At 36.7% G+C, this 12,602-nt stretch overlaps 1 protein-coding gene across 2 annotated transcripts in view; it reads right to left on the minus strand.

The window, feature by feature from the left end:
* The window catches only part of UNC5C (unc-5 netrin receptor C), a 364,439-nt gene that overhangs the window by 147,746 nt on the left and 204,091 nt on the right, over positions 1 to 12,602 (minus strand). For both annotated transcript variants that reach the window (XM_006084638.3, XM_006084637.3), the window contains exon 2: positions 3,774 to 3,995. In XM_006084638.3, coding sequence (XP_006084700.1) covers positions 3,774 to 3,995 — 222 coding nt within the window. The remainder of the gene's footprint in view (positions 1 to 3,773; positions 3,996 to 12,602) is intronic.

Raw genomic sequence — 12,602 nt, forward strand, 5'->3', positions numbered from 1 at the left:
AGACTATTTTAAGTGGAGACTTGAGGACCAAATTTTCAAGTGTATCCAGCTTCAGAGATTAAAAAAACACACCAACAAAAACAGGCAGTTCAATTTCAATACCATTCATAATATTTCTGATTTCACAGGAAAGCAAAGAGCTTTAAGTACTAGAAATCTACGCATTTCCCCCAATACTATAGAGACTGGAGACTTATGATAGCAGGCAAAAAGATGCAATAAAGTGCTTTGAGCTTACCCCTTCTCCCCCAGGTTTCATTATTTATTATGAAAATAACACATTCACAGAATTGGGAAAAAATAATAAAAGAAATCTCCTATCACCCCAGATTCTGAGATGCCAACTACTTGTTATAATTTTCTAGAAAATCCCAATGCATAGACAAACATATGTGTATCCTCTTTCCTACATAATGAGAAAATATTATATACAGTTCCATACTTCAGTTTTCACTTAAAATGTTATCTGAGAGATTTTACTATAGCTTTATATATGGAGAAAACTCATTGCTTTAAAAAGCATCATAGTATTCCAGCCTAGGAATGAACAAACAGCCGTTGATAGGCTACTGTAACAAGGGTACAATGGACAACCTTGCATGCAATCTTTGTGCTCATTTAGACTTTTACCTTTAGACTGTCTAAATTTGTAATTAGTGAAGAAAGGGTATATACATTTAAGTATTGATAGTTATTTGAAAACTGTCCTTCAAAAAGATTGTGCCAATCTCATCAACAAAGTATGAGATATTCTCTATCCACTCCTTTTTCAGCCCTGTACACTAATGCCTGTTTTGATCTGGACAACATCTCCTTAGATGCCTTTTAATCATTTGCCTTTTTTCCTATATCTCCATGTTCAAACTCTGCTGAATTTTCTAATGGGTTGCTGATCTTTTGATTAAATATCTTTAAGAGAGGGAGGAGTGTTGAAGGGCTGGGTGGAAAAGTAAAGGGATTAAGCAAAACAAAAAACAAAAACCCCCACATAAATAACAGTATGGCTAATACCAGAGAGAGGGAGGTAGAAGAGGGTAAAGGGAGGATAAATGGGGACTGAAGGAGACTTGACTTGGGGTGGTGAACACATAGTGCAATATACAGATGATGTATTATAGAATTGTACACCTGAAACCTACTAGTATATAATTTTATTAACCAATATCACCTCAACCCTATATAATAAAAGCATAGTATGCAAATTGTCCCCTTGACTGCAGCTGTTAGGGACCCTGCCAGTGCACAAATTCCGTGCATTGGACCTCTAGTAAATTCAATAAAAAAGAGACATAGTTATACATTAATTAAATTAGCCCTTTGATTTATATACTAGTATGTTCACAGATATAACCAATTGTTTTTTGTATGTTTGTTTTAGGGTGTTTTTTTTGTATGTGTGTTTTTTTTCAGAGGGAGGGTCTGTACCTTGGTTTTCTTTGGATGTTCAAATTAATAATCTGTAATAATAAAAGGGTAATATGCTAATTAGACCAGACGTCTTCCGGATGTCAATCCGGACGTCCTTCCTGATGAAGCTGGGGCCAGAGGGAAGTCAGCCGGGGTCCCAGGTGCCTGTGGGCAGCCGGAGAAGGGAAGCCAGGGTCCCAGGTGCCGGAGGGAAGCTAGTGCTGGCAGCTGGGGGAAGAAAGGCCTACTCTTGTACATATTTTCGTGCATTGGGCCTTTAGTGCTTTATTATAAGACTTCTCCATGTTGTCTTCATTAAAAAGGCTTTGTCCACCAATGAAACCAACCAACCAACCAATTGAATTTGTCTCCTAGTGATGATGGTGGTGATGATGATGATGATGACATTAAAGCCTTAAAATCTATAATTTATTTTATTTTAAATATATTTTTATTGATTTCAGAAAGGAAGGGAGAGGGAGTGAGAGATAGAAACATCAGTGATGAGAGAGAATCATTGATCGGCTGCCTCCTGAACTCCCTACACTGGGTTTTGAGCCAGCAACCCGGCATGTATCCTGACCGGGAATTAAACTGTGATCTCCTTTTTTACTTTTCCACCTGCCTACCTTGTAGTTTGAAAAATCATCTTTATTGCATTGTAAAATGCCTTAGAAGTTTGAGTATTCTCTGTTCAGACATTCTCAATGTCAGAGCAGTTTTGTTTTTATTTCTAATATTCCTATGTAGGCATTTTCATTACTTTGGTAAAGAGAAGCCTAAATATGTTTGTGACACTTATTTTAACTTTTATGATTTCCTTCTTTTCTTCTTACCATTAAAACTTCTGTGCTTGAAATCTTTACAAATAAATGAGCTAAAACAAATAAAACTCAATTCACTTGAGATTTTGAAGACATCTGGTGAAGTTATTTTCTGAGTAATTAGACCAAGAGGTGGGACAATTCCCTAAAGTCAGCTACCCTGCAGTTGGCTACCCAGTCATTTCTGCAGTCATCAGCTCGCATGCAGTGAGCATATTGATTCGCAAACTGACAAACAATTGGGTAGAGCTGCCACCTGATAGAAATATAACACACGTGAGGTGTGTTTTAGATAGATGCCTCTTCTCAGCCTGCCCACAGTCTTCTCTGTTTCTTTATGTCCCATCACCTCAATATCCTCTTTATGTTTTAAGAGACATTAAAAGCAGACCCCCCTCAAGTGCTGGCCTTTGCTTGCCCTTGGTTAATCCACAGTTGGATACAAATATGATCAATTAATATTTTCAAAACATGTATCCATATTTAAGAATGAAAATGAAGATATTTCAATGCTTCCACTTTGTCATATATGGCACTATTTAGCTTGAGAATATGCATCAGCGAAGTCTTAATATTTAAAATATATGTCTTCATCTTATAAAGTCATAGATCTGGAAGTGATCTGAAAGTTCCCATTGTTATTCTCCCTGCTGGAGAGCAAAAACACTTAACCCACTGCGGAAAGACATATATCTTTCCAATTTAAAATAACTCTAGGAGATTCCACAACTCTCGTAAGTTACCCACTATGGAGTAAATAATTGCTATCAAGAAAGTTTCCTTTATAGCCAAGCTAAATTTCACAGGTTATCAAAATCAACTTCGTCCTCTCTACGCTTTTATTATTACTGTTAGGAATATTTACAGCGCAATGCAATCAGGAGTTTGAACCATGCCAGGAGCAAAGATACTCTGATCAAGATGCATCTTGACAGATGGTGACTGCACTCACCATTTCTCCTCTGCATGGACCCCGCACCACCACTATTCCCAATCAGCCTCAGTTTACCTTTAGTTGAGCTAAGTCATTAGGGTTCATTTTTTTACATGTAAGTTAAGAATACAGGATACTTTGAATCTGTAACATTTTAGATCGTTTGAAAAAGTAGAAGGAGAAATTATCCATGTGAATTAACATTGGAGAGTCATGTAAACAAATCCAATTTATCCTGAGTTGAATATGTTCCCCAATCACAGGCTATTTAGGCCTGACACCAGTCTTGACACAGAAGTGACATCCAACAGCATCTTTCACTAGGGCATTTACCATTTCTTCAGCCTATTAATTCTCATTATTTATCTTAGCATGAACCATGTTTTAGTTCCATGGAATCCAACAGGAATCAAGTCAAGATTTATTTATCACATTTTACTCTGCAATGCATGAAAGGAGATCACCAAATACTAACCAAACGGATTCAAACTTTTGGCCACAGAATAATAACTCAATTTTCAGTTTAACTAATTGAAAGGACAGTATGATGACATGCTAAAGTAGTAAGTGGATCCTAAGTCACAGTCCAAATGCAACGGAGAACTTACCAGAGGTTTCATCCACTCTCTCATCTACTATGTGGTCCTTCTGATGAACCCACTCACTATTGCACTTGAAGTAGATCTGGGTGGCAGGGCTGGCTTTACAATACAGGTTCACAGGCTTGTTCTTCACAATATAAGCTTCTTCAGGCTCGATCAGGAAATGTGGCAAAGGTTCAGGTGGGTCAGATGGAAAAGTTTCTGGCAGTTCATGAAAAAAGTCGTCGTCTGGTAAAACAAGAAGAAAGTGGAAAATGTTCAAAACATAGTAAACACCTGCATTTTACTTGCTACTCACTTAAAAAATAATGCCTTGTAATCTAAGGAAGCAATGTGAATGACTGCTGTGCACTAGGCGGTACACTAGGTCTATTGACTGGTTGCTCAGTTAAGGATTTAGATCATTCTCATTTTTGTGCATGGCAGAACTCAACATCAGGGAGAATAAATATCTTGCCCTGGCACACAGGTAGAAAATAGCGGAAGTGCCATCAGGACCCAGGTTTGTCTTCCTCTAAAACTGGGATCTTCCAGATATAGTACTACACCTCCCACTATACAGTGTTACCCTTGAGAGTTGATAAAAGTAAAAGAAAATTTTGAAAAATTCTTTTGAAAAATACAAGGTTCACGGGTAAATCTTTGCAAGGAGCTGAGAAGGAATATTAGAAACATGAATTAAGGATCAAATCTACCATTATTTTTAAAAGTGCACCACATGAAATATTCATTCATTCAACCACAAATATTTATTGAGTTCAGAATTATGCTAAGTACTAGAAATATAGATGATAACTTCAACTCAGACAACAGGAGAGCCACAATGGAGCCTAGAATCTAGCAATTCTGTTTGATCTTATTTTGAAACTACGCCTCAAATGTCAGATGTGTTATATGAGTAGTCAAACCTATTTTCATTATATTACTAAATATTATTATGAAGAACAATAGTCTCATTTTTACATCACTGAAAATGTTTAAGTATATTGCTGTCACCTGCTATTCCAACACTGATGAATAAACAAAACCTAAAAACCCTTGAGATATTTGCACACTTTAAGGTATATTTTCTTTTAATTTGGGTTATGCATAATTCCCAATTTAAAAAAAAATAATAAAAGTGCCTTTAAAAAAATCCTTACATTTCATCAAAGAGAAATAAAAAAAATAATCTCCCAGCCCGGCCAGTGTGGCTCAGTGGATTGAGCGTCATCCCTTGCACCAAGAGGTCATTGGTTTGATTCCTGATCAGAACACATGCCTGGGTTGTGGGCTTGTTCCCCCATAGTGGACTGCAGGAGGCAGCAACTGATGTTTCCCATCGATGTCTCTCTCTCTCTCTCTCTCTCTCTCTCTCTCTCTCTCTCTCTCCCTTACTCTCTCTCTAAAATCAATAAAAATATATTTTTTAAGACAAGTCTTCCCATACACTATAAATAAGGTAAGCCCGATAATTCTCTTCCTATGAGGGGCAGAGGAGACTACAATTATTATTAATTCTCTATGTTGATTAAGCACCCCAGGCTAATATGTAAATTTAAAACTCTGAGGTCACAATTAAAAGTTTTTACAGGTTCTATAAAGTAATATATATATATATTCAGTAGCAAATAGAGGGTATGGTATTGGTAGTTGAAGACTGATTGCTCAGATGTTACCTTGCAACTCATTTCATTGGTCACTCAGTTGCTGACCTGTTTTGGCAGACAGCCATGGACTATGTGGATGTTTGTCCACTAAGGACCCTGGCCGGGGACTTTTCATGTAGGTCATGGGATAGCTGTCAATCAGGAATGCATCCGGTCTTTGCCTATTTGTTTTGCAGTAAAAATTGGCTTTACTTGCATCACAGACAAAACTAGCTTTCAAAGCTGCTCTACCATTTTAAATTCCCGACGCTGGATATAAATGACGTTTCCTGTGGCTGGCTTCCTTTCTCACTTTGTTTTTTTTAATTTGCTTTCTTTAGGCAGAGCATCACTTCTGGTTTTTCTATTGTTAAACAGCAGGATCCAAACTGTCAGGGTGCCACAGGATAACTCTGCCTCTGTCAATTTCAGCTCCTTTAGTCAATATGCAAGAACACTCAAAACTGCTTAAATAAACAATAGCTCAGAAAGGCAAAGGAATGGGGAATTGAGGTATTAGATCCATCAGCACGGAGCTGATGTCTTAAAGGCATTGTTCAATTTTTTCTTTTGAAGCACTGCCTGTTATATGTAATGACAGACTGCAGATAATCAATAAAGCTTCATAAAATATCAGACTCGAATGCTGTAAAATGTTAGCTATTGTTTTTAATTATTGTTCATGAAGGCAGAGGGTCAATTAGATTTATTTTTACTATTGGCGTATATTCATACACACAAGAACTTGCATATGTCTTTCATAACAATATATGTATTTAGGTATGCAAAATATAAAAAGCCATCCAAGTCATTGATTTAGAAGGTGAGACTTGTTCCTTTAGAAGGAATGATGATTACAAGACATCTGAAGGCTATATATTTCCTTACCTTATTCAATAATGTAACAAAAGTACTTATACATTTACATTCTACAGAAAGACAGAGAGGCACTAAACATTGATTACCCTGCCTTGCCAAAGCATGTATTTCTTTTTTTCTGATTATTTATTGTAAACCACTATGAGGCCTAAGGGAAGACGAGGAAGTCACACATATCTTCAAGTCAGAAGGAACACTGTTAAGTTCAGGGGGGAAAAAGTAATTATTCAATAATGTATTTTAAAAAATATGTGGACAAACTAACTTTGTATTTCCTTAATTTGGGGTTTTAAGACAAGAGGATTACTACAAATAAAGAAAAATAATTCTATGTCTTGGTTCAAGGCTTTATAAAGTGTTGATTTTTCAATATGCTTAATAACGTTTAAGGTGCAAGTTATAATAGGAATTATTTCTATCATTTGAAATGTTTTCACCATGTGGTAAATCCAGTGTTTCTTTTGCATATCATTCTAGCTCTGTAGGAATCTCATGTCTTAAATTTGATCTAGAAAGATACCTTAACTAACCACAGCATATTAGCTTATTAATATTTCTCATAATATACATACAGCATATTTAAGTCTATGCTCTAGATGAATTCACATCAGGACATATGGCACATCATTTCTAGTACTCAATTCAGGTGTTGGGAATGACATTTATGAAGATAATTTTCAAGATTCTGTGTCAGTGAGGTATGTATAGTGGGAGAGATATAACAACATGCAAATGGGTGGTGAGGAATCCCTCATTCTCCATTCACCACTGTTAGCCTGGGTACCAGGCCCCACCATGGAAATCGGCCCAGATAACTGCTCCCTGGCCATCAGGTTAAGCCTGCTAAGAAAACGCTTTCCTTGCTCTAGACCAGTGATACCCAAAGTGGGCGCTCCCCCCCCCCCCCCCCCCGTGGGCGCTGCAGCGATCCAGGGTGGGGCAGTGATGGCCACAGGTGCATTTGGGGGCGATGAGTAACTGCTATTAAAATTTAAAAAAAATTAATTTCCAGGGGCTGAGTAATATTTTTTCTGGAAAGGGGACGGTAGGCCAAATAAGTTTGGGAACCACTGCTCTAGACAAAAATGGAGTCACCATTAAATTTAAAATAAAATGGTATTTCAGAAATTGTCTTTTTATGAAATGGATTTTTTTTTGTCTAGAATAAGTTTTAAAAATCAAACAAGGAACCCAATTCTCTTCAATCAAACAGATAAAGGGAAACTGCTGAGTATTTAAAGAACTAGCATGGCTACATCTATATGTATTTAACAAGGAAAAAATGGTCCTAACTAAACACCATGTGTATTTAGCAGGAAAAAAAGGACCATGTACACATTCCTCTCCAGGAACATTTAGTTCCTCTGCACTATGCATTTGCCTCGCACATATGTGGAAGAATCTACTTTTCAGTTTTTGCAGCCAGTTTTATGCAACTATTCCCAATTTTTAAAAGCCAGGACTATATAGAAGTAAGTGCTTAACACTAGAATAAATGCTCTTTGAAGGCGGGGACTATGTTGTTTTCATGTTTACTTTCCATAAGTCTGGCAGAGTGCCAGGCACAGTACAGGAGGTCAATAAAAACCTTATAGAAGCATAAATATTATGACAACTTTGATCATTCCTAAAATAGAGCTTAGAATGCCTCAAATTCAGTTACAAATATAGTGTTATAACAATAACATCTACAAACTAACTGGCTAAAAATTTGTGTGGCCCACTGCAGAGTGAAAATCCGGGAATCCTTGTTAAAATGTATGAAGAATTCAGAGATAGTGACGGCAGAGCGTTAAACCAAGCCCAGGTCCTGGGTGACAGGACGGGCCCCACAGCCAGGAAGCTAGCTCTGTCTATAGTGTCAGTTACTGAGCGTTCCACTCCGTGGGATGTCTGAGGAATGACACTGCATCTCTATCAGTGAAGATTCACTTTGGAATGCATTTGGTGTTCCCCAGCTTCTTATGGTGATTAGATGTTTTCTGGAAAAGACATGGCTTTTCAAACTATGAAACCGAGACTCCAATCAATTCTCTAAGCACAGGTGCCTGCAATGGTGTGCAAGTGAAAGTGTGCGGTTTTATCTGTTCATGTTTTCCTTTTGGATGTACCCCAGTGCCCACCTTGAGCCTGATCTAAAACAAGGAAATCTCTGCCCCTCTGAGAGAAACTCTGTCAAGTCCCTAGGGGACTGTAATACAAGGGATGATGAGGTTGGAGATTCTTCTTTGAGCTGGTAGACTGTTTACTGAGATCGGTTCCTAGCATGCACTTCATTTTATTATACAAGTAAGCCAACTTTCTGATATTATTAAGGTCATGCTGAAAACTTGGATGCTATGAAATAATGATTTAATTTTTCAGTAGGGAGAACTGAGTGCTTCCTCTTACCACTTTATTTCTTTTTTTTTAAATATATTTTTATTGATATTTTACAGAGAGGAAGGGAGAGGGCTAGAGAGTTAGAAACATCGATGAGAGAGACACATCGACCAGCTGCCTCCTGCACACCTCCTACTGGGGATGTGCCTGCAACCAAGGTACATGCCCTTGACCTGTATCGAACCTGGGACCCTTCAGTCTGCAGGCCGATGCTCTATCCACCGAGCCAAACCGGTTTTGGCACCACCACTTTATTTCTTAATCAAAATATCTGAAGAGGCTCCTGAAGTCTTCGGGTGATCGTAGGAACTCAATGTGTAAACCACCACCTCAGACTGGAAACCCATTTCTGGTAACACGCCACAGCTATTCCAAATGTTTATGTTGTGTAAAGGCACACCCAGATGCTGACATTGACTACATTATGCTATCTGGGCAACATGACTGATTAATTACATTGCTAAATACATTTTCTACATGAAGTTCATTCAAGTTAACAAAATAAAATTTTCCGAGTTGGCTTTGTGTTGTACATTGAATTCAGTATTAACTTTGAGCTATCGTTGCCTTTTTTATTCCGATATAACATAACTATTCATTTTGCCCTCCTCTAATACTTGACTTAATTTCCTACTTTCTACTATTACTCAATAATGCTATTGACATTTTAATCTAGAAATCAGGTAAATCTCAGTATTTCCTTTCTCTGTTATCTCACACAGCCTTTTGTTTTGTCATTTATATACAAGAAAAGAAAGCTTTGCACCATGTATTATTTTTATAGACTTTCATTCCACCTAATTCTCAACAGGAAAATATTATGCTAGGCACATCAATCTAGGAAGTTTTTGGTTGCTGGTTTTATTGCTATATATCAAGCTTTAATTTTCATCAACTTAATACATAAGTTTCTGTATTTCAGAATCATAAGACTTAAACTATTATTGCTTATATCATAAAATATAGGACTATTATCTCTTTGTCAGAGACCTGAAGCATATTCTGCTGAAATGGAATTTACTTCCAAATGATTCAAGAGCAATTTAAAATGAATGACTGCAAAGCTAATTTTATCTGCATTTGGCTGCCCATCCATCAGAGAGATAATTCATGATATATTACAACAAAAGGCAGCTGGAATTAACTATTTGAATGAGACTCCAGCTTATTTTTTTTAATATTTTGATTAAAATATCCTTTGAAAGACAAAGACTATGGTCTATATTTCATGCAACATATTAATGGATTCATCATTTAAATTTAAGTAGCTGAATATATAATGCCGGAAATGTATTGTGCAATTTGGAGCTACTGAATAATTTCCAACTCCACAAGAAAAAAAAAAAACTTTTCTGCTTTTAAAGACATACTTTCTACCTAAACCAGTGATTCCCAAAGTGGGCGCTACCGCCCCCTGGTGGGCACTGCAGCGATCCAGGGGGGGGCGGTGATGGCCACAGGTGCATTTGTTTTAACTTTTTTTGTATTACCTTTCTATTCTGAGTTCAATAAATAGTTTCATAATTTCAAACTTCAATGTTTCTAATTTACACCTTTCTTTACTATATTTTATGAAAAAGGTAGAAACATTAATACATATATCTTTCTGTTTAATTGCTATTAAAATTAAAAAAAATTAATTTCCAGGGGGCGCTGAGTAATATTTTTTCTGGAAAGGGGGCGGTAGGCCAAATAAGTTTGGGAACCACTGACCTAAACCATGTCCATACATTACTCACAGTGACGTGAAGTCAACATGCTATCTGACATGCACTTACCTGTGAAACAGAGGCACCTCCTTCTGTCTCAGCTTCTCCTTCTGCTCTAGTTTAAGCCTTTATGATCTCTGACTTTTACTAATATAAAATTTTTTTATATGTTTTCCTGCCTACCCTCTCTACTTCTGCCATGTGTATATATCATGTTCTTAGAAAAGTTTTTCAAAAGCTTATTTACTCTCTCTTTCAAGTAATTTAATAAATACAATATAAAGCAAGATGGTAAGATTTTTTTTTCTTTCAAATTAGCTCAAAAATATTGAACGATTGATGAGGGGTTAAGGTAATGTGAACTTGTATATACTGGCTGTGGTGTAAATTGATATTATAGTAGATATAATTTGACAATATAAATAAAAATTAAATCTCTGCATATCTCCAAATAGGTTATCCTCCTTCTTGGAATCCATGTAACAGACGCAATGACACACACACACACACACACACACACACACACACACACACATGCACATACAAAGATGTTCACTGCAGCATTGTTTATTTAAAAAATAAGTGTAATATAACAACAAAAGGCAGTTGGAATTAACTATTTGAATGAAACTGAGGACAACTAAAAATCACTTGAGGAATGGTTAGATAATTATTTGTAATATGTCCTCCCTAGAGAATACTGTTTCAACTGTAAAAATAAGGAAGCAGATTTTTTATGTATAAAATCAGAAGGACAACCATTATTTACTAAGAAAATAAAGCAAGTTCTTAGCCAATCTGTATTAAAATGATGCCACTCTTTGTAAAACAAGGAAGGAAGATGAAGGAAGGAAGAAAAGGGAGAAGAGAAGAAAGAAGGAAAGAAGCGTGTTAGTGTGTGTGTGTGTGTGTGTGTGTGTGTGTAAATGGCTGCTTCAGTAAGTCACAAGAAGTGTAAGGTAAAGCCTACAATCTGCACACACAGACATATTAACAGGAATTAATTCTGGGAAGAAGACTTGAAGGCCTTAAGGGAAAGTTTTACCTTCTATTTGAACTAGGTCTTACAAATGCCACATCATTTCCTCCCACAAATACTACATTATTGATGATTTCAATATATTTAATGTGTGTTTTTTAAGTTTTTATTCAAATTAAGGAAATTAAATAATCCCATGTGCAACTATTGCTTCAGTCTAGAATAACCTCTTCAGGGTTCTTCACTAACTTAGACCTTCGCAAATCAATTATATTGACACCATAAAGCCTTACATGATGTCTCCATTAAAACATGTTACTTGTATAGTATTTATTTCATTCTACCTAGTTTACTTCATTTCCTCTTATTTTCCATTGCCTAATGTTCCTATCACTGTGACCTCTGACTTTGAACTAAAATAGTTTACTATCTTTCTTACATTTTGTTCAAAAAAATATTTGTTGATTTGCCTTTTATATGCTAGAACTGTCACCACTGTGGTATTTGAAGCTGCATTTTATCTCTCAATGAAGTACTTTTACTTATAAAAAATGAAATAAAAGACATTACATTTATGATCACCTAAATTTATAATACAAATTGGTCAATTAGTCTAGTGATGTAAAGAAGATGTTCATAACTTATCAGTACTTGACATTCACTTTAGAGTGCTTTAATTTTAGGATATTTTGAAAGGTTTGCTAAGATGTGTAGAGACTTACATAGTGAGTTAAGGAAAAGTTCTATTTTCTTACTCTCTATTAATAGTTAGGGCTACAAATCCTATACTCCTACTAGAGGCCTGATGCATGAAGATTTGTGTAAGAATAGGCCTTCCTTCCCCTGGCTGCTGGCACCACCTTCGCTCTGACCAGAGCCGCCTTTCTGCCTTTGCTCTGGCCTGGAACTGCCTTTCTGCCTTCCCACACTGCCCAGAGGCCTGGAGCAGCTGGGATGGTGTGTAACGCCTGCATCCTGCCCTGCCCTGCCCCTGGCCACTCAGCGTCTGCAGGCATGCGCTGCCCACAGGCCTGCCATCTTTGTCGGGTTAATTTGCATACCCACTCCTGATTGGCTATGGTTATCACAAAGGGGCGGTCAATTTACATATTTGTCTATTGTTAGTATAGATTATGAACTTCAGGAATCTGAAGAACAAGTTCAGAACAAGTTCAAAAACAAGTTCAGAAGAAAATTATAAAAATTGAGCAATTCTTGCCCTGACTGGTTTGGCTCAGTGGATAGAGCGTTGGCCTGC

The sequence above is a fragment of the Myotis lucifugus genome, unplaced genomic scaffold (assembly GCF_000147115.1).
Source record: "Myotis lucifugus unplaced genomic scaffold, Myoluc2.0 scaffold_12, whole genome shotgun sequence".
In the NCBI taxonomy this organism is placed as follows: domain Eukaryota; kingdom Metazoa; phylum Chordata; class Mammalia; order Chiroptera; family Vespertilionidae; genus Myotis; species Myotis lucifugus.